This window comes from Netta rufina (assembly GCF_964035555.1).
Source record: "Netta rufina genome assembly, chromosome: 3".
Taxonomy (NCBI): domain Eukaryota; kingdom Metazoa; phylum Chordata; class Aves; order Anseriformes; family Anatidae; genus Netta; species Netta rufina.
In genome coordinates, this window is record NC_140125.1 from 105,810,915 (window position 1) to 105,837,530 (window position 26,616).

At 51.7% G+C, this 26,616-nt stretch overlaps 1 protein-coding gene across 1 annotated transcript; it reads left to right on the plus strand.

Moving 5' to 3' along the window:
- Positions 1-51: 51 nt before the first annotated feature.
- GRHL1 (grainyhead like transcription factor 1) lies at positions 52-25,623 on the plus strand (the record flags this gene model as incomplete). The annotated part of the gene is made up of 16 exons (XM_084283358.1): positions 52-71; positions 2,343-2,529; positions 4,623-4,693; positions 6,101-6,491; positions 6,878-6,954; positions 7,423-7,579; positions 7,928-8,039; positions 9,033-9,127; positions 17,194-17,352; positions 20,024-20,075; positions 21,500-21,639; positions 22,759-22,796; positions 22,877-22,965; positions 23,668-23,753; positions 25,072-25,136; positions 25,498-25,623. 16 exons carry the CDS (start codon positions 52-54, stop codon positions 25,610-25,612), a joined length of 1,854 nt encoding a protein of 617 aa, XP_084139484.1. The 3' UTR covers positions 25,613-25,623.
- Positions 25,624-26,616: the final 993 nt, after the last annotated feature.

The following is a 26,616-nucleotide window of genomic DNA, read 5'->3' on the forward strand; positions in this document are numbered from 1 at the left end:
CTTCCCGACCCGCTGGGCCAGTTCTGCCGCCCGCCGCCTCCTCCTCCAGACATGACCCAGGACTACGACAAGTGAGTGCTGCGAGGCCCCGTGGGGCGGGGAAAAAAAAGAAAAAGAAAAAAAAAAAAAAAGAAAAGGGGGTGGGGGGGGGTGAGAGAAGCCCCTCAGGGGGCGCCCCCCCCCCCCCCCCTCCATCTTAGGGCCGCGACCTGAGGCGGGGCGGCGCGAAATGGCGGCGGGGAGCCCCCGGCCGCCTCAGGGGGCTGAGGGGTGTGTGTGGGGGGGGCCGGGGCAGCCCCGCGGCCGTCCCGCCCCCTTCCTCCTCCTTAAAGGCCGCCTGTGGGGTGTGCGCCCCCTCCACACGCGTCCCCAATGCCCGGCTGGGGGCTGTGAGCCGGCCCCATGGACTTCTACGAGGCGCACCCCGCCGGGAAGGTGGATTTCGGCAGGTAACGGGGCGGCCCCCGTGGGTTCCTGTAGGGTCGGGGGGGATTTGGGGCTGTTAGGGGTCCCCTGCGTTGCCAGGCGTTGGGCTTCGCCTCAGCGGGTGCTGCTCCTCGCTGTGGCCGGGATGGGGAAACGGCGGAGGAGCCGGCGGCTGGAGGCTTCGTGGTGGCCAGGTGCTGCTGCTGCTGCCCCCCGTCCTTCCTTCTCCCCCCCTCTGGCTCCTGGCATCGCACGGATGGGTCAAAGGCACCGCACTCCGCTGGTTTCACCTCCCTTTTTCTCCCAAATGACCTGACTCGAGGAGTTACCCGCTTGTTTCGGATATTCCCGGTTCCTTTCAGCGCGTTGTGTAAGAACAGGAGGATCCTTGTCCACCCCTTGAGAGAATCCAGCTTTATCTTACACTGTGTGCTCCTTGCTGGGAGGTGGATGTCCCCCATGCAATCTGTAATTTAGCACACGTGTGGCACTCCACACACAAATCCCCATAAAAGGGTTTGGTGGAGAGCCCGTCTCTTCTGTTATTTGCTTTTTTTTTTTTTTTTTTTTTTTTTTTTCCCCAACTACACAACGCTGTTTTATAGGTACAAAGTGCTCTTATACATCCTGGGAACTCCCACTCGCTTAAACCCCGCCGAGCTGTCCCCCTGGAGCTGCGGGGCTGCTTGTGTAAGCGATAAAGGACCGAGCGCATCGTTTGCAGGGTGCTCGGCAACCTTTGGGGGAGAAGGTGGTGATAAATGCAGGAGCGCTAAGCTGATTACAGTGATTAGAGCGTTTCACAACTTGGCGTTTCACAACTTTTTGTGTTCGTAGTGTATTTCAATCTCTGAATGCATCTGGGTGAATAACAGATGAAAAGAATCCTTATCTTCCGGGGAAGGGGTATGAAGGTGGTGAGGATGTGTTTTGGTGGGTTTTTGTTTGCTTTTTTTTCTTTCTTTTAAACGAACTATTATCGATCTATTATGGACTGGAAGGAAAATCCACTTTTTTTTTTTTGAGTTTTTGAGGAAAATCCAAATATCCCCTGTTCCACCCAGTCTAGCAAACTAATGTTGCGCTTGCACTGGAAGGAAAACTATTTCAGTTCGTCTAAAAAGTCAGATTTAAAAAAGGTTTTCTTGAACTGACTTTAAAGATGAAGCACGTGTTTCACCAACAGGACCCGAATTTGTCAAGGTGACTAAGCTGGTAGGGCTCTGTGGTTGTCCTGCTTTCAGTTATGGGCTGAAAGTCCACGTTTTGTCCCTTTCTCCTTCGCAGCAATAGCAGAATGCTCAGAGCAGACGCAGTTTCTCAATGCACTACATCATCAAGGAAATAACCGAGGTTTTGTCTCCTTCCCAGTTCTAACTTGTCATTGACTCAAGCTGGGCTCACATCTCAGCAGTCACCAGACAGCAAATCTTTTGGTGTTTTAATGTGGGCTCGGAGAGCGCGGGCACCTTCTGAGGGCTCTGGGAGAAAGGTGTTTTGTCGGTTCACACTTTCTAGTTCCACATGGAAACTCGAGCAGGTTGCGGCTCGCTACCATTACACAGGATGTGCTGGAGGTTTTGTAGGTGGTAGGCCAGCAAGCACGTATAACTTCTGGGCAGGATTCAGAGCCTTAGCAGGTCTGGGGTGCTCTTCAACGGCCCTGTGATTGTGTATGGGCTGGTGTAATCCCGCTGAGTTTGCTCACGTTAATCCCGATTTGCACTGAGCACGGGTGAGATCAGAATTAGGTTTCTGGGCTTTTTGTGTTGACTAATCCTTGCAGCGCACTGAATCAGAACTTGAACCCTGTGAAACTGGGGCAGCTAACTTGAAAGAACTTCAGGAATGTTTTTCACGACTTCTAACAGGTGCTTTTTTCCTCTTTCTTTTTTTTTTTTTTTTTATGCTTCAAGTAAAAGACCCGTGCTGGTTCTTCAGAATGACTCTCTCTACTCCCAGAGACGTCCGTACACCAGCGAAGATGAAGCCTGGAAATCCTTTCTTGAAAATCCCCTTACGGCAGCTACCAAAGCTATGATGAGCATCAACGGCGACGAGGACAGCGCGGCCGCCCTCGGACTGCTGTACGATTACTACAAGGTAGATTGGCGTGGGCGTGCTTCTGGCAGCCCCTGGAGCTTTTATTCCACCGGTGGAAAAAGCATCGGTTGCTTGATGACAAAGAGTCGTGGCATGGATTTTGCTGAAGCCATGAATTTATCGCGAGGACTTTAAAATATAGGGCTTAAAAAAAAAAATATCCACAAGTTTCTCCTGAAAGATGGTTAATTTTTAGCTCAGTAAAATAAGATCTGGATCTTGCTGTGATGGTTAAAAAATCCAGTAGTGCTTTACTCTGCCGCTGCAGAACCCAGAGTCGTTAAATAGTCTTGATGAATGAAACTTTGGAGCGTGTCCGTGTCTGAATGCAGATCTGCATTTCCTTTTGCTCGTGTGAGCCCCGTTCTGGTGGGGCCGCTGGCTTTTGTGCTGCTGTGAAGCTACAGAGGCAGAATTTTTGGTTGTGGGTGGGGGATTGCCAGCCAGAGGGAGTTGGTGCCTGCTTCCCTCTAACCTTCAGCGAGCTGTTAACGTGTTCATCCTTTGGCAGCTCTCCTTGTCTCCCCTTAGCATTTGAGGTCTTCTCAGAGACATTTACCTTCCTAAATGCTCCCGGGTGAGCTGAATCCAAGCAGATAACCTTCTGAGCTGCATGGAGTGCATTTCATTGAGCTTTCTTCTCTAAATACGGGAAGCCCAAGCCAGGGTGGCCTCCTTCACCCCAACGTTTGAGTCGGTGGAGGCCCGCAGACACTTGTAGGCAGGGAGGTGTCGTGCTTCTGTTGGAGTGGCTGGAGCTGCCTGGTTTTCCTTTGCTGAGCAGGCAGGGAGCTTGGCTCTGGGGCCTGGCGTTTTGGCTACTGCCTTCCAACAGCACTGAGTGCACTTGCTAGCCTCAGTACGCTCCTCAAACCCTAGCAGAGGTGGCATTGGGCATACAAAATCTTTGCCTTTTTTTGATTTGAACACATCTTATGTATCAAGATGGTCTTGTAATGCTTTATGCGGAGCTTAGCGCTCCACGCATGCAACAAAATGCCCCAGATTCACTGGTGGGAGTGTTATTTGGCTGGTTTTGTGAGAGTACTGCCTTTTGTGCCTGCGCTTGCTGCCCTTTTGGGTAGGGGGAGGGAATAAATCACATTCACCAGAACAATTTTGACCCACAGAATCAGTTTTGATTTCTAAACGTGTGGATTACAAAGAGAACAGCGATGTCGATCCTTCATGCTCGGAGAAGCAGAAGGGATTTGCTGTACGTTAACGTCTAATTCGGGGTTTCCTCGTGTTTGGGTATCAGTAGGTGTGTAGGAAATTTGGTGGAAAAACAGGTATTCAGCACACTTGTGAGGCAGGACGGTTAGGGCTGAAAGATTTATTGGAGGCTGCGATGAAGTAATGTCAGAGGGACAGCGTCTCGGCATTCGCAATACGCCCCCTCTCCCTTTGCAATATTAAAAGCAGCGATGAGATCACCTTTGAATATTTTATATTTAAAAAAAAGACACACTTGAAGACTCTTTTGTTTGATTAATGGGCTACCCTGATCCTTCGGCTGTTGCTAGCAGGGTCTGAGGGAAGTTAAATTTTCAGTCAAAACGTGGATTCTGCAGCTGTGTTGGCCTTTGGGGGTCCTCAGACAGAGGTTTTCGGAGTTCTGGTGGCCGTGGAAAATCCATTTCTGGGGTTTTTGGAGTCCTCGTGTTAGGTGGAACAGACAGGATTCAGGCTTTAGTCAGGGGCTATTAAGAGAAATATGCTTCTCATGCAGCTACGTCCTCAGCATCAGAGCTAATTAGCGGCGCAGCGGTGATTACTTGCCTTGCACCTGAGCTGGCAAACGCGAGCAGTGTCCGAGTGTGCCCGTGGAGCAAAGGGGAGTGCTGGGAGTCAGTTCCTCCTTGCACAGGAATATTTTGGCTTTAATCCTTCAGGTGGCACGCGGGGTCCAAGTGTTTGAGCCTGGTGCCCCCGCTCCTCTGGTCTCTGAGGAGAAATTAAAGCCCTGAGCGGCCTCAGAGAGCTTAATGTGAGCAGAGAGGGGGAAGAGCTGTGATGGCTGTGTTTGAAGGGCCAATTTTTTGTGTGGATGGGAGGAGGGATGCAATGACAGCGTGTGTTGTGTTTCCCAGGTGCCAAGGGAGAGGAGATCTTCAACAGCTAAACCAGAGGTAGAGCATCCTGACCAAGATCATAGCAAAAGGTATTAGCTCTTGTTGTCGTGTCTGCTTCTCTCCCTTTGCTCTTAGACCACCAAAGCTGCTGAAAGGGAACTTGCTGCTCCGGGAACAGGGCAGGGACTGGGCTGTGCTGTGGAGAGCTGAGGCCCAAACTGCTGCTTATTGCTGTCCATTCTGCTTTCCGTCTGCTTGTGTGATACAGTCAGCTTGGCAGAAGCTGCTTCCTTTAATGTTCAGTGAAAGCTTCCCTTCCCAAGGCTCACAGAGGTCTTTTTTTCTTTTCTTTCCCTGCAATTATCTTGGTTCTTCACCGCTGAGTTTGGTCTCAGGCACCAGCAGCATTGCTCCCTCACACATGGGCTGTGGGGTAGGGACTGTTCATGGCCTTTCGTATCCTCTGGAACTTCTTTATTTCTTCTTCCTCTTCCTGCCCTCCCTCTCTTGTGCCCCCTGCCCAAAGCAGATGAAGATACCAATTAAATATTACGAGCATGAGGTTCATTCAAGACAGGCTTCCACTCCCCCCATCCTCTTCCTTTGCCCTGATTAGCAGATTAAAATGTCTTGAGGACCTGAGGTGAGGTTTTGTGGGCTGCTCGGACGACTTCTGGTTGAGGAGAGCAGCCTGGCTCCCCGCCACGTGTTCCCACTGCTCCCCTGGCACCAGCTGTGGTCTTCCTCTGACCCACAACCTAGCAGGACAAAAAGCAGATTGGTTTTCTGCCAGTGGAACGAGCTGAACTGGCTCCCCAGGGGGATGGCAGCGTCCGAATTGGTGCAGAGCAGAGGGCAGCACCACGCTGTCGGGAGGGAGAAGGGAAGGGAGGGCTGGCTCCGAGCGGCTGCTGGCTCTGAGGTCAGCTCGGCCGCAGGTGTCGGTGTCATCCTGGCAGAAATGAGCGTGGTGCGGTGGGGTGGGGAGCGTGAAGCTATGCAAACCACCCCGGGGAGTCTCGATGGGGGTTTTCTTAGGGGATGTGCACGAAGGAGGGCTGTGACTTCCCCGGGAGCTCTTCCTGGGTGGTAGACTTGTAGGGCAGAGGAGCGGTGAGCTCGTTCCCGATGCCCCTCTGGCCACCAGGCAGCAGTTTGGTGCAGCCTAGCGTGAGCCTGCGTGTGGTGAGGGGAGCATCACAGCGCTTGGTTTTGGATCGCTGTTTTCCAGGCAGTGAGAATCGGGGCTGTGAACTCTCACCCTTTGCTCCAGGGTAATTCATCTCCAAGGTGGAGTTATTAGCAGTGGGTGAGTGGTTTTTCTTTTTTTTTTTTTTTAATGAGTTTTCTCAGCTTTTCAGGTTAGAGTAGAGCCGTTCTTCACAGACACTAGAGTTGGTATCAGCTGTCATTGTCCTAAAGGCTGACAAGCAGTTCTTGTTTAACGAGAAAGTGAAAAGTTCTGTTTATTTACTTTTTTTCCTTGCCTTTTGAAGGAACAACATCCCGAACGTGACGGAGCAATCGCTTATTTCCGCCGGGGAAAACAGAGTCCAGGTCCTGAAGAATGTGCCTTTCAACATCGTCCTCCCGCACACGCCCCAGATGGGCATGGACAAGAGGGGCCACCTCACCACCCCCGACACCACCGTCACCGTCTCCATCGCCACCATGCCCACCCACTCCATCAAAACGGAGACCCAGCCCCACGGCTTTGCTGTGGGCATCCCTCCGAGCGTCTACCACCCCGAGCCCCCCGAGCGGGTGGTGGTGTTTGACAGGAACCTCAACCCCGACCAGTTCAGCTCCAACACCCAGCCGCAGAACTCCCAGAGGCGGACGCCGGACTCGACCTTCTCTGAGACCTTCAAGGAAGGCGTGCAAGAGGTACAAAAAAAAAAAGAGACACACTCCGTGTGTGTTTGTCTTAATGGTACGCACTGAAAACGGCAGTAACCGTGGTTTTATTTATTTTAAAGCCACACATCAAGGAACTGTGTAGCTGCTCCCTGTCTCTGAGATATGGGGAAGCTTTAAAATGTTGCCATACGTTGACTCAGAAGGCTTCTGAGATGTTGTGCTAAGTTGACACCCAAAAGTTTAGGATTAAAAACCTGCTCTGGTGTCCTGTGGGTGCAGACCAAAAATCAGCTCTTATCTGATGATCAATTTGCCCGCCAGAAGTTCTGTGGCAACAGGTATCTGCTTAATCTTGACTTTTCTTGTTGCTGCCGTGTTAATTGTTGTGTTTTGTTTTTTTGTGTCTACACCAGGTTTTCTTCCCTGCTGAACTGAACCTCCGGATGACCAACATGAATTCAGAAGATTATGTTTTCGACAGTATTTCTGGGTAATGCTTTAACCCCCCTTGGCCTTTACTCTCTTCTTCTCTTAGAGTTGGTTTTTCTGTGAGGAAGCGGTGCAGCTCGCTCCCTTCTGCCCTGAGTCTCTGTTGGGCTCTGGGTGTGAAAAGCATCACCAGCAGCTTATTAGCTTGTGAATTTAATTGAATTGCTAATAGCTAATGGATAGCTTTCTGTTCCGTGAGAGCAGCTTGCTGCTCTGTGATGGGTCAGAGAGCTTCCAGGCCGGCCTGCTGCTGTGACTGGGAATTTAGCTTGCCAAGAACCTCTCTGAAATCTTCATTCATGAAGGGAATAGTTTTAAAAAGGGGCTCATCCTGTTTTCCAACTTCCTCGCCTGTTGATGGCTCAGTGAGTCAACTAACGACTTTGGAATTTCTCCAAATTAAATGTAAAACATTTAATCAGCTTTCCAGGAAAATGCCTTAGCAATCGCTGTCCTCTTGGCTTCGCAGGAACAACTTTGAGTACACCCTGGAGGCCTCCAAGTCTCTGCGGCAGAAGCCGGGGGACAGCACGATGACTTACCTGAACAAAGGCCAGTTCTACCCCATCACGCTGAAAGAAGTGAGCAGCAGCGAAGGAATCCATCACCCCATCAGCAAAGTCCGAGTAAGTGGCAGCTTTTGGGTTTTTTTGGGAGGGAGGGCGTGCGTCTTGGTAGCTTAAACTCTCCCAAAGCAAATCCCAACTGGAGCATCATGGCATCGGGCAGCTTTTACCCGCTCTGTCACCTCAGCACTCATTCCTCCACCGTCCACCTCCTTCCAGACCAACCCCTCCTGGCTCTTCCTGCTAGGAAGCGGTGTCAGCACTTGCGTGCAGGTGATGCAACCCCTGCAACGAGCGGAAAACCCGACACCGAGGAGGACTTCCAAGACAAACGTACTCCGCGGCCTTTTCTTTCGCCTCTTTGCGTTGGGTTTTCTTTAATCTTCTGCCCTCCCCCTCTCCTTTCAGAGCGTCATCATGGTGGTGTTTGCTGAAGACAAAACAAGGGAAGATCAGCTCAGGCACTGGAAATATTGGCACTCGAGACAGCACACAGCCAAACAAAGATGCATTGACATAGGTAAAGGAACACTCTTCTTGCTGATGTCAAACTCCAGCCTAATTCCTTGGCACCGTTTGGCTTTCTGCTAAAGCTTTGTTATTTTAAGCAACCTTTGGATGAGGCTTTCAACTCTCCGTAGCTCTGCTGAAAGACTGGAGAGAGCTGCTGATTGTTTCGAGCTGGTGTAATTCTTAGGACCCCGTGGAGGGGCTGGATTTTGGAGGGGTTTATTTCGTTCAGGAGCAGGCTGAGTTTAGAGCCCTGTGCTGGGAGATGGAATTTGGAGACAGTCATTGCTTTGGCCTTTCTTGGTGGCTGTAGCTAAATTGCAGCCCACGGTCTCTGCAGCAGTCTTAAATACCGTGTATTTAATGATTTCTTCAAATCCTTGTGGAAATACCTCGATGCTAGTGATCCTCCTTCCCCTAGCTCTGCTCACAGCTGGTTTTGGTGCCCAGCAAAAAAAGAAAACACTGCAAATTTCCACTCGCCTCTAGACAAGGCAGTGGCTGGCTGGCGTCCAGCCTCCTCTGGCTGAAGGCTGGCTTGTGCTCCTCGCCTTCCTTCTGCGAATAAAAGCAGGGATTAATCACTTGGCACTTGCAGCAGACGCGCATGCAAATCTCTGTTAGTGAAGGAGTTTTACTGTGAGCTTGTTCCTCTGCCATCCGGAGCAGAGTTTCCCGTACGCAGCAGGTTGTGGCACGGGACGTGCAGTGTCTGTCTGCTTTTCCTCTAGGAGAAGCTGCTAGGGATCTCCTGGGAGCCCCCTATTTTGCCCCTCCCTCCCTCCTGTTTTTTTTTGTTTTTTTTTTTTTTGCTTTGTTTGTGTGCTTGGTATGAGAGCTATTTGCAGCCTTTTTAATGATCCCTTTTTAAATACAGTTCAGCTTCCTTTGCCCCCAAGGGGTTGCTGAGGAGTTGCAGTTTCTAGCTGCTGTGTGTGTGAATTAAGAGCTCCTCCGGACGGTATCGCCTCTCCCTCTCCCTCACGCCTCTCCTTTCTAACAGCTGACTACAAGGAGAGCTTCAACACCATCAGCAACATCGAGGAGATCGCCTACAACGCCATTTCCTTCACCTGGGACATCAACGAGGAGGCCAAGGTGTGTGAGCACGCTCAGGCTGCCCGTCCTTTGGGGGGGGAAGGGCAGGGCGTGTGGCCTTACCCGGTGATTAGCGTGTAACGAGTTTGTTTACGCTCTGCTGTGAGGCAAAACCTCCCGGCTGTTTCTTCAGAGGCTTTGGATGCGCAACTGCTTTCGGGTTCTTGGCTGAATCGTCTTCCCTGAGAGACGGGCGCTGGCAGAAGGAAGCGCCGAGGGTTTCCAGGGGAGATGAGGCGGTGCTGAGCGCAGCGGGGCTTGGCAGTTAGCACAGCCCCTTGGCAGGAGCCAGGGGGACAATTCCTGAGGGGTTAAGGCTGGGACGAGGGGCTCGTCCTCAGCTGCTGCTGTTGAGCTACCCAAACAGTGCTGCTAAACCCGCAGGTGCCAACACACGGTGACCTATTTCCAGTTCCAGCAGCCTCCCGGTGAACTCCCTTCTGATCTCGCTGCTGGCTGCAGAGAGCTGCCTTGCAGCGTGCCTGCTGTGAGCTGGGTAGGGATTTGGGCACCAGGCTTTCTGGTGGCTGTCCTGAGGAAAGCAATCCCTTCCCACCCGCTGAGCCCAGCTATTTTTCTCCCAATTTCCCCTCTCAGGGCAGTGTCAGCAAGCCAAGAGGCACCGAGCAGATCCAGATAGAGGACGTGGTGAATTTTTAGCACCTATGGACCAAAAACACACTGTGCAACACCTCCCCTGCGCCATCCTTGGCACGTCCAGGCGGAGATGCTGGTTGTAGCGGGGCCAGCAGCGCTCATCTAGGTGAACCGAAGCGTTCAAACAGGTTCCTCAGCGGGGAACTGAGGCGCTTGATCTGTGTGAACCTGGTGCCAAGTGGTCATCGCCCAGGTGCCCCACAGACCCCTGAACGTTCAGGTCTTGCAGGCCCGCAGGGAAATTGCCCGTGGCAGTTTGGAGATGTCTCAGGACACCCCCGGGGCTGTATTTCAGTTCACGGGGAGATGTGACCCAGACTGGTTTTGTAGCTACAGAAGGCGAGTTCGTCTCCAGGCTTTCACTCCTAGTGCGCAAGATCAGTGTGCTTTGAAGGCGCTGTGACTCCAGGAGCCAAATGCTTGTGCTCTTGGCATCAGGATCACATTAGGACTAAAATACCGTGGATTTGGAGTGTTCAAAGAACTCCCATTTGTAACAAACGCTCTGTGTTTTAAATGCCTGTTCAACTTCTTTATTTTTTTGCCCCTGAGTGGATGCGTTCTGTCAGTGGTTGGGTTTCTCAGCCGAGCTGCTGCTCTTTCCCAACTCCTGTGATCTTATCAGGAGATGCCTGAGCCAATTTCAACAATTTTTATTGCATGGTTCGCTTACCTTGCGTGCACGCACTCCCTCCTTCCCCCCCCATCTCTTTTTTTTCCCCCAGAGAATATTCTTGAAGAATACACAAAGAGCAGGGAGTGAGGAGAGCTGAGCTCCTGTGGAAGACCTGTAGCATCAGAAATAAATAATGTCTGGTCTTTAATAAGAGCAGCGAGGCATGGATGGTGCATTTAAGCAGCCAGCAAGCCTTGCTGCTTAGAAACTTGTCCCCTGGGAAGCAGGATGTGACAGCGTGCTGTGGAGGGCACCAGGAGCACTTCACGCGTGCCAGGCTTTTCCCACTCTGGGATCAGTGCCTGTGGGTTTTGGAGCTGTTTTGTGCTTCTTTCTGGCAGCTCCTCTCTGCCCTCTTCTGTTCCTGGGAGACAGCACAGGAGTTGCTGGGAACAGCCAGGCTGGGGAAGTGGTGTGTTGAGAACTCGCTGGGCTTCCCGAGCGTGTTCAAGCCGGAAAAGGGCTCAGGACCTAGAGTGAGAGTGGCGAGGGGAGACAGGTTTTGAGTGGGAAAGAGCAAGCGATGCTTCTGAGACTGGCACGAGTGAAGGAAGGGTAGAAAGGTGGAGAGGAGGCCCTGTGGAGAAGGGAGGATGGTGAACTGGGAATAGAGCTGACGAATTGTTGAGCTGGGGATTTGGGAAAGTCAGCACGGCCGCTCGGGAGCAGCCCCAGCTGGGTGGGAGCATGGCCTGCTGAGTCGGGCAGAGATGGGAGCTGATAGAGCCGCCTGCATGCGGCGGGGAAAGCTGGAGTCACCCTCAGGCTGGCCGAGACTTCAAACAGTTTCCCACCCCGTCCCGGGCTTCTGCTGCGCTGGGCAGACGGTCAAGGCAGAATTGTTTCTTTTGGTAACAGCTTTTGGGTGTCTGAAGACAAACTCGTCATCTTCTGGTGCTTCATTAGGGCTGGGATGGGGCTCACTGTGGAGGTGCCTGCCCCTCCTTGTTGACCAAGCAGGCTTGGCTGTCTTTAAAGTCTGTTGCTGAAGCTGGGAAGAGGAATTCTTGTCCTTGCAGTGCTTTCTGTGTGGGTTGCCTCCACCAGGCAATGGGGAGAAGCATCTGTAGGCTCAGGGTGTGAGTTTTTGGGACTGGGAGCCGTCTCCTCGGGGTCCATACAGCATGCCTGGTTCTCCTTCCCCTGGCTGCTATCCGTGAGAGGTCTCCTGATGGGAATTGTTGCCAGGCGCGTGGTTGAGCGCGCGTTTTTCACCCGCCTTTCCTGCCAGTCTGTGCTGGCTGTGGTCCTGTTACCTCTGCTGCTACCCGTTAGGCTGCGTGGAACAAATTTCTCTCTCCTTACCTCTGGCCTGGGGACACGGCCTTGCTCTCGGGTCAGTGCCGGCTGAACAATCTGGCCGGGTGGCTTTCCCCAGGGGTAACTGGCTGTGCTGGATCCGGCTTTGCTCAGATCCCGTGGAGCAGGAGGGTTGGGGCTGGGGTTCTGCCCGGGGGGCTCCAAAACGGCTCACGTGCCCGACCTGCTCAGCTGCAGCTCCAAGGAGAGGCAGGATTTGGCAAAACACACCCGTGTCCTCTCAGTGGTGGTGTCTTTGCCGGATTTTGTGGCTGCAGGAGCTTGAAGGTGGTGTTTGAGGCACCTTTCTGTGCTGTAAGTAGACACTATGTGAAAAGACTCCCCCAAAAAGGGGTACCCAGGGAGGGTGTGGCCATGGTGTTGGCTGGTAGAGCTTTTGGCTTCTTCCCACCGAGGAGGAGGTGCTGTGAGGTCTCTCAAGTGACATCCTGAATGACAGAGTTCAAACAATGCCCTTTTTTTGCCCAAGATGAATGGGACAGTGGTGCGTTAAGGTGATTTGTGGCTAATTGGAATTAGCCTTCAGAAATATCAGATTGCCCCGCAAGGGTGGTCTTCTGGCAGTCCTTGTGCTTCCTGCCTGCAATTCCTGGGCAGAACTTCTTGCCTTCTTCTAAAGAGGGCGGATTTCGTGCTCTTAACTTGAATTAAGGCTGGGGTGTACGCTGCTGGTTGGTTTTCAGAGTTTCTTCTGGTGTAGCCCTGGCTTTGTGTTGGCTGTAGGAAGAGCTCAGCTTCTGTGATTGATGAATATTGCCCGGATTTGTAGGGATGCCATTGTAATGAAGCAGCAGTCATATGCCTCATTAAAGAAGGTGTTGCCACCTCGAGCAGCGCTGAGGCCGTACAGGTTTGGTGAGTTGGAAATGAAACGATGAAATGTGATGAGTCAAACATACTTCAAGGAGAGGGGCTGGGTTGGAGCCAGCGCTGCAGACCACGAGGACTTTGAGGCACAGCTACGTGGAGCAGGGATGTAGGGAAAGCACTGCAAGGATTGCCTGCCTCGCAACACGGACATACATTTTTCTTTTAACTTCCATTCCTTTCATACCTTATGGCAGAACTTCCTCTTCAGCCATGCCTGTGCCTTGGCAGACTTCATTCTTTGTCTTTTTTACCTCATGGCCAATTGTTCTCCCCCCCCCCAAGCTGCTGCTTTTGTTTCCTTTCGAACCACCCCGCCGGGAGCTGCCACCTGGGCTGCATCTTTTATCTTATCAGAGCGTGGGGCGGGGAGGAAGCGCTGGCAGGAGTGGGAACCTCTCTCCCCGCTTTTCCCACGTGCTGGGAGCAGAGCTTCGTGCGTTTCCTCGCCCCAGAACACGCTGCAATACCAATCGGCCTTCCCATTTGAGCAGGAATCTGCATTTTCCTTTCATTCCCCTGCCTTCTCCTTCTGTTGGTGGCACCAGCTCGCTCCGAGGATGATCTGGACTCTGCCAGGCACCCACAGGGGCTGGGGGGCTGCTGCAGACCGATTCCTCGGGCTCCCAGCGGATGCGGCCCCGTTGTGGCCCTGCCAGACGAGCCTTATTTGGAGCGTCCGATCCCGAAGGCGGGGAGCCCACAGGTGCACGAGTTGCCCAATTTATTTTTTTATCTCCCTTTTCCTGGCTCGCCTCCTGCTGATGCAAAACCTGCGGTGCGCATGTGGGAGGCGAAGAAACGAATGTGAGAGCAGGAAGACGAGCGACCTCTCAGGTGATCCCTACTGAGCTGGTTTGGTGTTTTTTTGTTTTTTTTTTTTCTCTTTTAAAGCCAGAGCAGTTTTCTCAGCGCTGCTTTCTTAGGACGTGCCCCGGTGGATGTGTGCGGGCAGAGCTCTGCTCGCACTGTGAGCCTGGAAGCCACCTCTCTTCGTTAGCACCCCTCAGAGCCACGCTGGTGCATAAATCATAAAGCTTTGGGGCCAGGGGATTTGCATCCTGGCAGCTCGCAGCACGGATTGAGCATGTTAAGGCCCATCTTGTGTGCATCCCGTCTTGTATACGTCCGTGTGGATGTATCTTTAGCAAAGACCCTTTATTTTTCTCTTCCGTGTCCATATTTGTCCAAGCCTGGAGGGAAACCACACGCCTTCTGCCGTCAGCACTTCAGCAGCAACCTTGGAGTTTCTGGGTAGTTTCTCTTTAGTGCGTGGCTGATAAATGAGTTGTTGGGGCTGCTTCTTGGGGCTGCTCTCACCGGGTCAGCCCCAAAGGTTCCTCTTCGGGTTAGCTCGGTCGAGGGCTTCTGTGTCTCTTTGTCCTGCAAAAAGTGAAAACAACACGGAGGTAAAATCGGCTGCACAGCAACTGCTGCCTTCCCCGGCCAGAGCCCACAGGGAGGAGCGTGGAGCAGCGTGGATCCCAGGGGTCCTGTTGGGCCAGCTCTGGGTGCGTGGGGAGCCCGTCCGCAGGTGAGGCTGCCCCTTTGTGGGGTTGAAACGATCCCAGAACGTGCTGGGACCCCTTTGCCTACCGTGTGTGGGACCAGGACAATCCCAGAAGGACGTCCAGGAGCTGCACGACGGCCAAGATAAATCGGGGGGAAGAGCTTGGGGGGCTCCAGCCCTTCCTTTCAGAGAGGCATCTCTCAGCTCGCTGACAGCGAGGTTCCTGCAGCGCTGTGATTGCCCTTTAATTACGCCTGGCTTGTTTGAAAGGCAGATCTGGTTGGAAAAAGGTGCTGTGTGGAAAGAGCTCGGCTGTCTCCGCTGCCCTTCCTCGAGGGCACGCAGCGGAGCAGCCGGATTAATTTTTTCCTGCGTTATTAAAGCTCGCGGATGGTTCCTCGTGGCTCCCGAGGTGGGCACGGCGCCGTTCCTACCAGCTGCGAGCAGCGCGGGAAGTCACGAGGTCGGGCTTCTTCCCACGCTGCCTCCCATCCTGATCTCAGATCTCCCCGCTTTACAGCCTCTGTTTGTGCTTTTCGTGAGGCCGGGCTGCTCCTCTGCCCCCAAAGGCTGCAGGACACGGGATGTGGTGGCGAGGGAGCGGTGGGTGTGGGGTTTCTGGGACACGCTGGGGTGAAAAAGCAACAAAAAAGAAAGAAAAAGTAAAGCCTGGCTTCGGCTGGAGAGGAAAAGCCTGGAGATCTGATTCAACGTACACTCAAGGCTTAACTGCTGAGCAAGCAAAATAGCTCGGGAACGGGTTCCTAATCCTTTTCCAGATCTGTTTTAAAGAAAATCTGCCTAACTTTTGAGGCTTTGAGTCATGGCTGTAAGCGCTGGGGCTTGACAGCGCTCTATTTTTAAGCGCCGTCGTTGTGTTGGATCCTGGGAGGTGAGATGAAAATGTATTTTTTTTAAAAAAGTAACAACAAATCTTAATATAGCTGAGAATGCGGAACTGCCCTTAGAAAAATAGGTTGGACAGATGAAAAGGAATCTTGCTCAGCAGGCTGGAGACGCAGAGCAGCTTCTGCGGTTACGTTTTTCTTTCTTCTGGCAATGTTGGGGTGGGGATGGAGCTGGCGCAGTCCCTGGGCCTGACGTTTCTTCTCCGGGGCGAGTCAAATCTTCCCCAACAAAAGCTCCTGGCTGAAACTGCTCGAGCCCAAAGTGGAGAAGCTGCTCTCTGCAAGGCTGTTTTTGGGGAAGTGGAGGGGATTTTAAGCTCAAAAATAGGATTTGGAGCTGTAGGGCGGGGAGGGAGGAGGAGGAGGAGGAGGGGAGCCTTTCCCAAGGGCTTTGTAGGAACAGGAGCGGCCAGGCTCTGAGGGAGGTGGTTGTCATCTGCCTGGCGTCCCCAAGACTTAAAGGGCATGAAAATGAAGTCAGCCGTTCAAAGCCCCAGCTAAGCAAATGAGGAGAGCTTCGAGTGGGAGGATAATCTTTGCCATCTGACGGGGCCCTGAATTCCCGTGGGACACCCGTGGCGCCCTCCTGCAGCAGCACCCACCCCTCGTGGCGAGACCCAGGCTCCGAGAGCCGCCTGTGCTTTGCCTCCCTGCTAAACCCGGCCTCCAGGGAGCCTCTCGGGCAGCAGCCTGCAGGCAGAGCCCAAAACTGGGCCCCGAATTCTCCAGGAGAGACGTGCTGCCTCTGCGAAACCCGTGTGGGATTTCCCAGGAGCTGTGAGGCCGTGGCAGACCTTCTGGGGCGGCTGCTGCTGCGTGTTTCCCCGCAGAACATCCCCCCTTTTTTCGTGCAGACAGGAGAGCTGCGTGTGAATATTCATCAGGGGTAAATAAACTTAAGATTAAAAATGTCAAAGCATGCAAACACCCGAGCCACGGCTCTCTCACAACACCCCCCTGCTCAGGGAAGCCGATTACTCAGGCTGTGCCCGCGGCTGATTATAGGAAAGGGGCGAGAGCAGCTCCGAAAACACCCCCGAGCTTTCCCCAGGGCCCTGCCAGAATGCGCTTTGGGAGCTGAAGGCAGCAAAAAGGGGAGGCGGGCGGATGAAAGGCAGGGATGGGATGGGAAGCGATCAAACAGCGATCCCAAACAGACCTCCTCGCCTTTCCGAGCTGCGATTGAGCCTTCGCAGTACCGAGGCGGCTCCGGAAGGTGGCAGGAGCTCACTGCACAGCCTCTCAGCCTGGCGCTCGGTGTTAGAGGTGAGAGAAATCAGCAACGAGGCGGTGGGAGCGTGCTCCTGCAGCAGGACAGCGTGCTTCTGGCTCCCACAGCTTGGATGCCTCATTTTTGTAAAAAAAATTATTATTTCAGAGGTGGTTTGCCACCCTTAGCTCATGAGACAGAGAGGAGAGCCTTTTTTTTGAGGCAATTAAGAAAATGAAATTAGATGCATTGAAAATCACTAATTCATTTTTCCCCTAATTCAATTTTTGATTAGAATAATGAAAATACTGCCCTTTCCTGGTGGTTCTGAGCTCTGACAGGGTGCTGCAGGTCTTCCTGGGGAACATTCAAATGGTGTTTGTAGTTTTAAGAACCAAACCCAGGAACTCTCTCACTGAAATGATAGCATTATTTATTTGGTTAAAGGTAATAGCTTGCCTAATATTTTAATAGCTTTTAATACAACTTAAGAAGTTCTGTGTGCTCGTATCAGATCAGGTGCAACTCGCCAAGCTTTGGTTTACCACGTCCAAATTAATGCAAGTCTTTCAGGATGGTAAAAGACTCCCCAGTGAAGCTTGGGCAGAGGAGAATTCCTGCTGCTAAAGGTTTGCTGAGGAGAGATGAGATAAAAAATACCAAGGAAAGATGGGTGGAGCTCTCCTGAAGTTTGAGAGTTGGCAATTCACTCTTGTTCAAGGGTTTTGTTCCTTTTAATGCTATCTATAAACACTAAGGAACGTGGTGCTGCTTCGTGTGGCTCTCAGCTGATGCCTCAAAAGACAGGAAGCTCTCCCTGGAGGGTGAGGCCCTGCACTTAGCTCTCAGCTCTGGCCGTGTAGTGCCTTGCCAGGAATTTCCGTGGCACTTCTGACGGACTGGTTTCCTCTCCTGCAGGTTTTCATTTCTGTGAACTGCCTCAGCACGGATTTCTCCTCGCAGAAGGGGGTGAAGGGCCTGCCCCTGAACCTGCAGATCGACACCTACAGCTACAACAACAGGAGTAACAAGCCCGTGCACCGAGCCTACTGCCAGATTAAAGTCTTCTGCGACAAGGTGAGGCCGGCTCAGCGTGCAGGTGATGTTTTGGGGCGGGCTGTTCCACAGCTGAGGGGGCTGCTTGGGATTTGGGCTCACCGAGGGCTCCTGTGCAAGGGAAAATATTCCAACCCCTTCCACTTGGCTCGTGGAGGTTAGGATGACCTCAGATCAATTTGCTGCTCTCCTGAGCGCCGTGTAGGTGGTGACTTTGGAGAAAGGTCAGCCCGTGGCAGAGGATCAAATGTGGTGGTCCAGACACTCGGAAAAGCACCCGGTGGGTTGAGCGGGTGGAGGCTTTTATTTTTGCCCAGCTTGTGTCCTGACAGCCTTTGAAAGCGCTGGGTTTGTGGAGGGAGGGATGTCTGCCTGTCTCTGTAACCTGCCCCCATCCAAACCATCCTCAGAGGGACCACGTCCTCTCCGGATGGGCTTCCTGTCACCCTAGGGCACTGCGGCAAAGATCCCAAAATGCACGGGGTCTGCCTCTGCCATAGCATCCCATGGTTCCACCCTGCCACGTTTTATTGTCCAGTTTTGTATTAAATACAAACTTACTAAATTTACCAGGGAGCTAAATTCTTGCTGCTACCCCTCTGCAGATGCTCTTCTGTGAAGTTGGTTCATAAAAGGGCAGGCTCGGTGAGCACGTCATTTCATCAAACCCCGTTACCCTGCCGTGCCGCTGGATCCTTTATTTTCGTTTGGGGTTTCGACCTTTCCTCCCGCTGGCTTCCTCCAGATGCTTTGCAAACTGGAGCTGAATTAGCGGAGGGAAAGAGGGGGAGAGAAGGCACTGAGGCCCAAACCCCAGCCCTGTCCGTCCCCTCCAGCCACCTGCAGGAGCCCTGGCATTTCAGCAAGAGCTCCCAGTTTCCCAGCAGCAGTCGTGCTTTAAATCTCGAGCGATCCATCAGCTTATCACAGCTGCTTGTAGGAGCACGGTTACTATAGCATCCACACAGCTCAGTCCTTAATGTGTTTGTCCTCGTGGCGCTGCCTGCAGGCGAGTGCTCTTATCAGGGGGAGCCTTTTAGGAGGAGCTGAAGCTCCAGGGGCACAGCCCTGAGGACCTGCAGCCAGTGCCCCTTTTCCAGCGCCTCCTGCACGCTGCGGGGCACGGCTCCAGCCTCCAGCTGGCTCCCTGCAGCACCGTGCTGTTACATGAGACCCGTCTGGCTCCGTGTCCCCGATGCCCTCACGTCTCCCAGCCCCTTTGCCCTAGTTTCCACGACCGGGAAGTGGCTCCTGGTGACATTTCCCCCCCAGCCAAGCGCCCCGGCTGCCTTGGCAGGTGCAGAGGCACGGTGGGCACGCTGATGGGGAGCCCGGCTTGAGTTCCCCAGCGCACAGAGCCCTGCTCAGCCCCTGCCTGGTGCTGCTGGATGGCCTGCAGGGGAAAGGCCGCGCCACGGAGCACCCGGGGAGCTCCTCTCCTGCGTGTCTGGGGCTTACCAGCAAGCCCCCTTCCCCTGCAGGAGGGAGGAATGAACGGCCCCCCTCTCCGAAACACATCTTCCCTTGTACAGCCCAAGAATCCTCTACACAACCAGAGACTTAGCAGGAGAAAAGCAACAACCACAAAATCCTGAGGCCTTTAACACGGTGGCGAGAGCACAAAACCTTAGATTTCAGGCTGTAGGCAGTTTTCCCAGCTTCATCACCTTGAAAACTTCTTTCTTACGAGCTTGTTTATCCCAGAACTGCCGAATACTGGGCTTCTGTCTTTTCTTTCCCATATCTCTTTTTCTTCCTTCCTCAAAAATTATCTTACCCTGAAGCAGAAAGGGCTGTTACCAAAGCAGCTGAGATGCCGCAGGTTGCAGGGGATTGAAAACAGAGCTCTGAGACTGTACAGAAAGGGGGGAGGGAGGAGACTTCCTCAAAACACCTCCAAATCCTCGTCTGTGTGTTCCTCACATCGAAGACAGCGCAGTTCTGTAGCGTGAAGTCTGAGTGGCAGAACTTCAGTAATCCCAAACACAAGGTAGAAAACACCGGGCTGGAGCCAGACGTGATCTTCCTGCTGCCATCCTCTGCAGTCCCCACAAACCAGACTTCCTTTTTCCTCGCCGTTAGAGCTGCCTGCGTGTACCTGGCAGGAAATACAGCTCCCTCCCCGCTGCTGCTTGGGCTGGAGCTCCAGGGCTGTGTGGGCAGGAACCGGGGGGCTGTGGCTTCTGCCATAGCCTGGCACTGGCACGAGGAGAAGAAATAACGCCTGCTTTAAAGCAATGAGTGTCTGCAGCTTTGGCTGTGTTGTTTGTGTGACGTGCAGAAAAGTAGCTGGCACTTGGTGACCCAATGTGGCTTTGTTTTCACAGATCAGTGTTTAAAGATTACTTACTGAACTCTTACGTTGAGAAAATGTGAAAGTTTTTCTTGTTTCAAACACTTCGGATTTATTTCATATCACATTTCTTAACGGTTGGTTTTGCTTTTGTCATCACATCCCCATCTGACTTGAAAAACAAGCCAGTGGCTTCATCTCGGATATGGTCACTGGACTTTAGGTGGCAGGACTTGGAGGTAAATTCTGGGCAGATCTCAACGTTGCCATCATCTTGTACACTGAAGCTGACCTCCACAAACACAGCTCTTAAAGAATCGCTGTTCCTGCCTGTGGATGGAAACCCAAACTAAAAAGACCTTTCCTCTCACCCCCTTCCCTTAATCTCTTGTCTGGCAGGGAGCGGAAAGGAAGATCAGGGATGAAGAGCGAAAGCAAAGCAAAAGAAAAGGCAAGTGCACTGACCCCAGCTCTCAGTTGAATGCCTGTAAGTAGAAATTACTCCGCAAGTATTTTAAATAGTAGATCTCATTTTGGCTGCAAGTAACTTGTGCGCTGGTGTTCTCCTCAGTCCATTTTTTTTATCCCCTGTGGAATCGGTTTTGTTTTCAGCTGCTGTTTATGGCGTCACTCGCTGTTTCACAACTTACCTAGGCCTGCACTTCTCCACACGTGTGAATGAAGCGAGGGCCTCAGCAGTCTGTGTGTGATGTGGGGATGAGATTTTTGTGTTTTTACTGCTGCAGAGGAAACTTTTTTTTTTATTTTGACTGCAGCAGCCCCTGTGTTTTGACTAGTTATTCGCTAACAGAGCAGCTTAGAGGAACATCTCCCTGCTCACCTCTTTGTGGGGCAGGCGTGTGCTCTCCCCTGCTACAATCAGGGGCTGGTTCAGCAAGCACGCACCTCCCGCCTTGCTGGGCAGGATTTTCCTGACGCAGCAGGTCCGGGCAGCTGGAGCAGCTTCAGAAGCAGATAATGCTCCCAGGGAACCCGTTTGCTCAAGGGCAGGTGGAAAAAGGGATGGGTTTTTGCTTTTTGCCCCGAGAAGAAGGTGGGTTTAGCACAGTTTCACACAGGCAGTCCCCCGGCGGCTCCCAGGAGATTTTTTTTCTTTGCCTAATGGCTGCGCACTGCCAGCAGCTCCAGCACTGACTCCCAGGGTCTTGTGATTTTACAGAAGGTGCTTTCTAGGATGAATTTCCTCGGCTTGGGCTTAGCCCGAAGTGACCTTTATTTTCCTGGAAAGCCCAAACCATTGCTCTTCAGTTCTCGTGTGGGGAGTTTTTAATTGCCTTGAGCCACTAAGCTGTGGTACCCACCTCCAGGATCTCTAATACCACGTGCCCGTGGATTCAATGGCAGGAATTATTTTCACCAAAAGTCACCAATTATTTTTTTTACAGGAATTGAGCAATCTTGGGGGAAAAAAAAATCAGTGGCACATTAATTCTCTGTCTTCCTTCTGACTTTCTGGTGTGGGAAATTCAGCAACATTTTGGGGGGATGCTTAGGGAGAAGAGGGGAGCTTGGATCATCTTTTGCCCTCTGTTTGGTCCTCTTAATACGTGGAAGACCTGGGTTTCTCTGTGTGAGTGGTCAGAGCGCTCCCCAGCCTGTTTTAATGCTTGAATGAAGTCGAGCAGCTCACTCGGATGGAGCAAACTCCTGTTCCTCTGCAAAACAAGCTGGTTTTTGGGGTCCAGGCCCTCCCCCAGGACAACCCAGGCTCAAACTTCCCTGGTACAGGAGGTTCTCCCTCTGACCCTGACTGTGCCCAGCAGCCTCTGTGCATTTGAAATGATTTAGGAAAGCTTTGGCCTCATTGCCATTTATTTACCCTCTCCTCCACCCCCCTCTTTGTTCTCTCCCCAGTTTCCGACGTCAAAGTGCCCATGCTTCCCTCGCACAAGCGCACGGACATCACCATCTTCAAGCCCTTCATGGACCTCGACACGCAGCCCGTCCTCTTCATTCCTGACGTTCACTTTGCGAACCTGCAGCGCGGGGCTCACGTAAGCACCGCCCGCAGGCTTGGGGAGGGCTGGGGGGCGTAGCTGCAAGAAGTCTGGGGTGCTGTGCGTGCAAATAAATCCCAAATACCAGGCTGTCTGCACTGGGGCTGTACACAAACACAGGGCGAGCCTTAAATGAGCAAGGGACGTTGCTCCGAGACGTGTTGGCTGGAGTTACCCAGGGATGTTGTCTGAATTAATTATTTTCAAATGAATTCCTGTTGGTAAGAACCTGAAGTGATTTTTTTTTCCCCAAGCATCTCCAGCTGAGAGTTCCCTGAAGGAACCGCAGGCTGTTTTTCTCTTGTAAAGTCTGTCGGGTTTCTGGTGGGCTGCTGTAGACCTCGGGCTTCTCTCTCTTCAGCCTGCTGCAGAGTGAAAAGCCGTTTGGCGGAGCTGGCGAATGTCTCAGCTTTGTGATCTGCTGCCAGAGCACCCTGCCGCAGCATTCCTGGGAAGTCCCAGCTGACAGGAAGCTGGAAGGAAAAAAAAAACACGAGTGAAACTTCAAAACCTTCAGCTTCACTGTGTCGAGAGTTCTGGCATGTGACAATGTTAACCTGACTTCTGAAGAGCACTGCCTGAGCTCCTACCAGGGATTGGGAGAATAAATGTGTTTCTGTAAGATTGTAGGAAAAAGCACGTGTTAAAAATCAAAGGTTCCTACTGCTGAGTGCTGATGGAAGACACTGCACCAGACAGAAAACCAATTGGCTCTTGTATCTTCCCATCTTTAGCATTTGCGATCCTTCAATTTCTTTTATGAAGAGGTAAAGATGCGTAGTGGCTTCTGGGAAAATTGATCTTATTTTTGATACAGGGTTGAAAGATAAGAAAAGAAACAAAATCCAGTTCTGGATAAAATATTTTATAACCCTAAGCAAAAATATTATCTGTTTATTAAAATGAAGGCAACATTTATTGCTTGGACCCAAGCATCTCACTTCTAGTAGTGTAGTTTCGGCAGGCTCCCTACCTGGCAGCCTCTTTGTCCCCTGTATCCTGTACCGATCCTTGAACAAAAACTCGTCCCTGGGGCACCTCTGGGTGGATAGCAGCAGGATCATCCCAAGTTTTTCTGCATAAGTCAAAAATAAATGTTCTGTTTGTTTTTAAAAGGTCCTTCCTGTTGCTTCGGAAGAGCTGGAGGGTGAAAGGTAAGAGTGGTGCTACTTCAGCCTCATCAAGTTTTGTCTCTAACCGTGCTGTGCCTAACTCTTTGTCCTGTCAATGACAGCTCCAACCTGAAGAGAGGAGCTTATATTGGTGAAGAGGACTTCATCGCCAGTCCTAATAAGATGGCCAGAATAGAAGAACCAAAAAGAGGTATTGAACCAAACTGGGAGAGTGTTCTGCTTCTTTAAAGCTGTTATCAACTTCTGCACTTTGTTGTGGGATTGGATATTGCTGTGGGGTCGTGCAAAATCAGATCCCTTTGGGATGAGATCCCCTTTGGAGATGGTGCAGAGGGTGCTGCCTGGTGAGAGCTGTGTGTGGAAAGACGATGATGAAGTTTAAAGGATTAAAAGGCGAGGATTAAACTTCTGATGTGGCAAAGGTTACAGCTCCCAAGTTGGATGTGAATGGGGCTACTGCTGTAGTCTGCGTAAACTAAAAAGGAACGATGGATTTTACAAAAGGGAATGAGGCCTCTTTGTTCCTCTTGCTGCTGTATGCCACAAAACAAGACCCTTGTATCCCATCCAGGCTGCAATACCTAGTCATTAGAAGACGGATTAAAGCTGGCAAAGATGTCCAAGTCCTGGCTTTTTAGCCGATAAGGCCTGCTCCTCAGCCTTAACGCAGGTTTTAATGGGGCTGATTTTCTGTACGCTGACTCTCTGCTAGCTTGAGAACACTGAGGGTGCTTGTTAAGGGGAAGGAAGACCGATGAGACAGCACAGGAGGAGTGGGGGAGCACACAAATAAATTAATTAAAAAGGAAGAGGTGGCTGGGTTGGCTTCACCTACTGCCCAGGTCTTTGAGGAGCAGTTACACAGTTACCTCCTCTCTGATTTGTTTTCCAGTGTTGCTGTATGTCCGGAAAGAGTCAGAAGAAGTCTTTGATGCACTTATGCTGAAGACCCCATCTCTGAAAGGCCTGATGGAAGCTGTAAGTAACGAGGCTGTTTCCTAGTCCTTGCCTTCAGTTGGAGGAAAAAAGGAGTGGGAGTGTAGTCCCTGGCTGTCCAGTCGTGCACAAATAATCGTAGGAATGCTGATCCCAGTTTGTGTCCTTGTGTTCCTGCTGCTTTGGGATCAAAAGCAGAAGGCTGGTGTGCTTTCACTAGTGGGAAAATGAACATAAATAACACTTCGATTCACTGCTGAAGGAGCTTTTGGAAGCTTCCCTTTTAAGTGACTTACTCCACACACTGAAGGTCTGAGTGTAAGAAGGTGTTTCTGAGCCTTCCTGAAAATCCAGGCTTGTCTTTTTCAAGTCTCAGCTTCTGAGTGTGCTTGAATACTTTTTTTATGCATCCGTGCACACAAGCATGAATTTAATTCCCTGGTGGGTGACTGCCAAAATAGCCTTCCACCACCCCTGCTGCTGCAGTGCTGCAAGGAAATTCAGAGCTTAACCCTGGGGAACGGCGCGATGCTTGGCACAGGCTCAACACTGACATTTCTGCCTGTTTTTCTGTGACTGGTGCCTTGCCGAGGCGCAGAGGACAGATGTTTTGTGGCTGCACAGCCAGGTTAGCTTTGGGACCCAGGGATGGGTCCTGCACTGAAGCTGCACCTTGATTATTTCACCTGGACTTCGTAAAACAAGGAATCAAAGCTCAAAAATGCAGGCTGGAGAGCCCCTCCCGTGCTTTTGTGCCCTGTCCGTACTGGTTTGGTGCTCGCTGTCAGTGCAATAGAGCAATTTGCCCGGGTAAATCAGATTTAGGATACCACCCTGTGACTTTGATGTCTGTGTGATGAAATGTCATGCTCAGAGGCTGTGGTTCCACCTGGAGAACCCTGTGATGGGTAAAGGGAGACATTTATGATCAGTGTATGTCTTTAACAGCAGGGTTCTTTGCTCTTTTGCTATTTCCCCCTCTACCAGCCACTGCGATGACTGGTTTTCACCTCACCCTTCTGACACTGAATTTAAAAGTGGCTTTCAATGTGCTGAAGGCAGCCCGGAGAGGATGCTGAGTGTTTGTTTCCTGTTTCTTGCTCTGTGTGGGCTTTTTGTCGGGTGGGCGGGGGGTTGCCTGGTGAGAAATCAGTGGCCGGGCTTAGAACATTCACGTTTTTTGCACTGAAGCTGGCAAACTGCAGAGGAGGGGCTCTCATCTCTAGGCTTCTCCTTGTGTTCCAGACTTAATATTGCCCTGAAAGGGCAGAGCAGACCTTTTATTGTTGCTTTCCGTACAATAGGAAGGCAGCACTGGCAGTCTCCTTGCTTTACCCATGCTTGCTTCCTTTTGTTCCAGATATCTGACAAGTACGACGTTCCTTTCGACAAAATAGGAAAGATCTTCAAAAAGTGTAAAAAGGGGTGAGTACGTACCCGTGCTGCAACTCTGAGAACATGAACACCTTTTTCCAAACCTGTAGGCAGACCTGCTTTAAATGCCTCTGTGCACTGCTCATACGCAAATCCCACATCACAGAACCATGAAGGTTGGAGAAGCCCTCCAAGTTCAGCTCATGAACACGCCTTTATTTTTCCTTTTAATCTTTCAGGAATTTTCTTGGTTCTTCTCTAAATCTTCTCTGAAGCCCCTTCAGTTTCTTAGCCCCTTCCCCCAAATCCCTCTGGTCAGAAAAATGAGTGCTTTTATCGCCTTTGGAACGTGGTTCCGAGCGTTGTGCTTTCATAGCAGAATTACCTCAAGCCTGATTTTTTATTTTTCCAGGATTCTGGTCAACATGGACGACAACATTGTGAAACACTACTCTAACGAAGACACCTTCCAGTTGCAGATCGAAGAGGTCGGGGGATCTTACAAGCTCACTCTCACCGAGATCTAAGATCGCTGAGCCTCTGGATTTTAACCAAAGGTCTCGAGTGAACATTTTCCCAGAATTTGGCGTGTTGGGTAAAACACTAATCGCCTTCTCCAGGAGCCAGCCAGCTGTCGGCTCGTTCTGGGGATCACAGTGCTTTTGCCTAACACCTTTTGTGTCTCTGCTCTTCCCAGAGAAGGTGGGAACGCTCATGGCCTTATTTGCACTTGAAATGAGCGAGCAGAGAGCAGCAGTTAAATAGAGAGCATGTATAAAACACTAGTAACTACGGGAGGGGAAAAAAAAAACCCTTGGAAGGTGGCCTTGTAGAGCGGTGATCCCTTATTTATCTCTTCAGTAGCCACGTGGGAGCCTGTTCTCAGCTACTAGCCTTGTGCCGGCCTGTTTTCTGCGAGGTAGGGCTGTGAAACCACTCCGTGACACCCGGAGGACTTGGGGCAGGTCGGAGAGAAGCCTTCGTGATGTTTACTCCTTAACAGGGCAGGTCGTTGAGGTCATTTTTTTTTTTTTGTTTTGGGGGGGGGGGAGGGAGTAAAAACTGCCTTGCTTATGAAGAACTCGCCTTAGTAACTGTGTGAACTCTCGTCAGATGAAGCTATATTGTATATAAGTGCAATATATTTTTGAAGGTTTGTAAATTTGTGTACATAGGAGTGATATATATAATATATATAAACCCTGCTCCTCGCCTGCGTGCCGCCAGTCTCTGCGACGAAGCCCAGCGAGAAGGAAGCCGCGTGCAGGGGACGCAGATGTTTAACGGGGCTGTTTAAACCCGGACAAACCCTCACCCTCCGCCCCAGGGGAGCGCGTTTGGACGCTGGCAGAGCGCCCCGAGGGAGCTGGGGGCTGAGCATTAATGGGGTGCATCCTATGGGGCAGCTGGTAGCAGGGAGTGCCAGAAACCTCCCCGAAGTGCCATGGTGCCACGTTTGTGCTTCTGAAGGAAGGGAAAGGCGCCCTCTGATCAGCAGCGAGTGAGGGGCGCACAGGGGAGCGGCAGCACC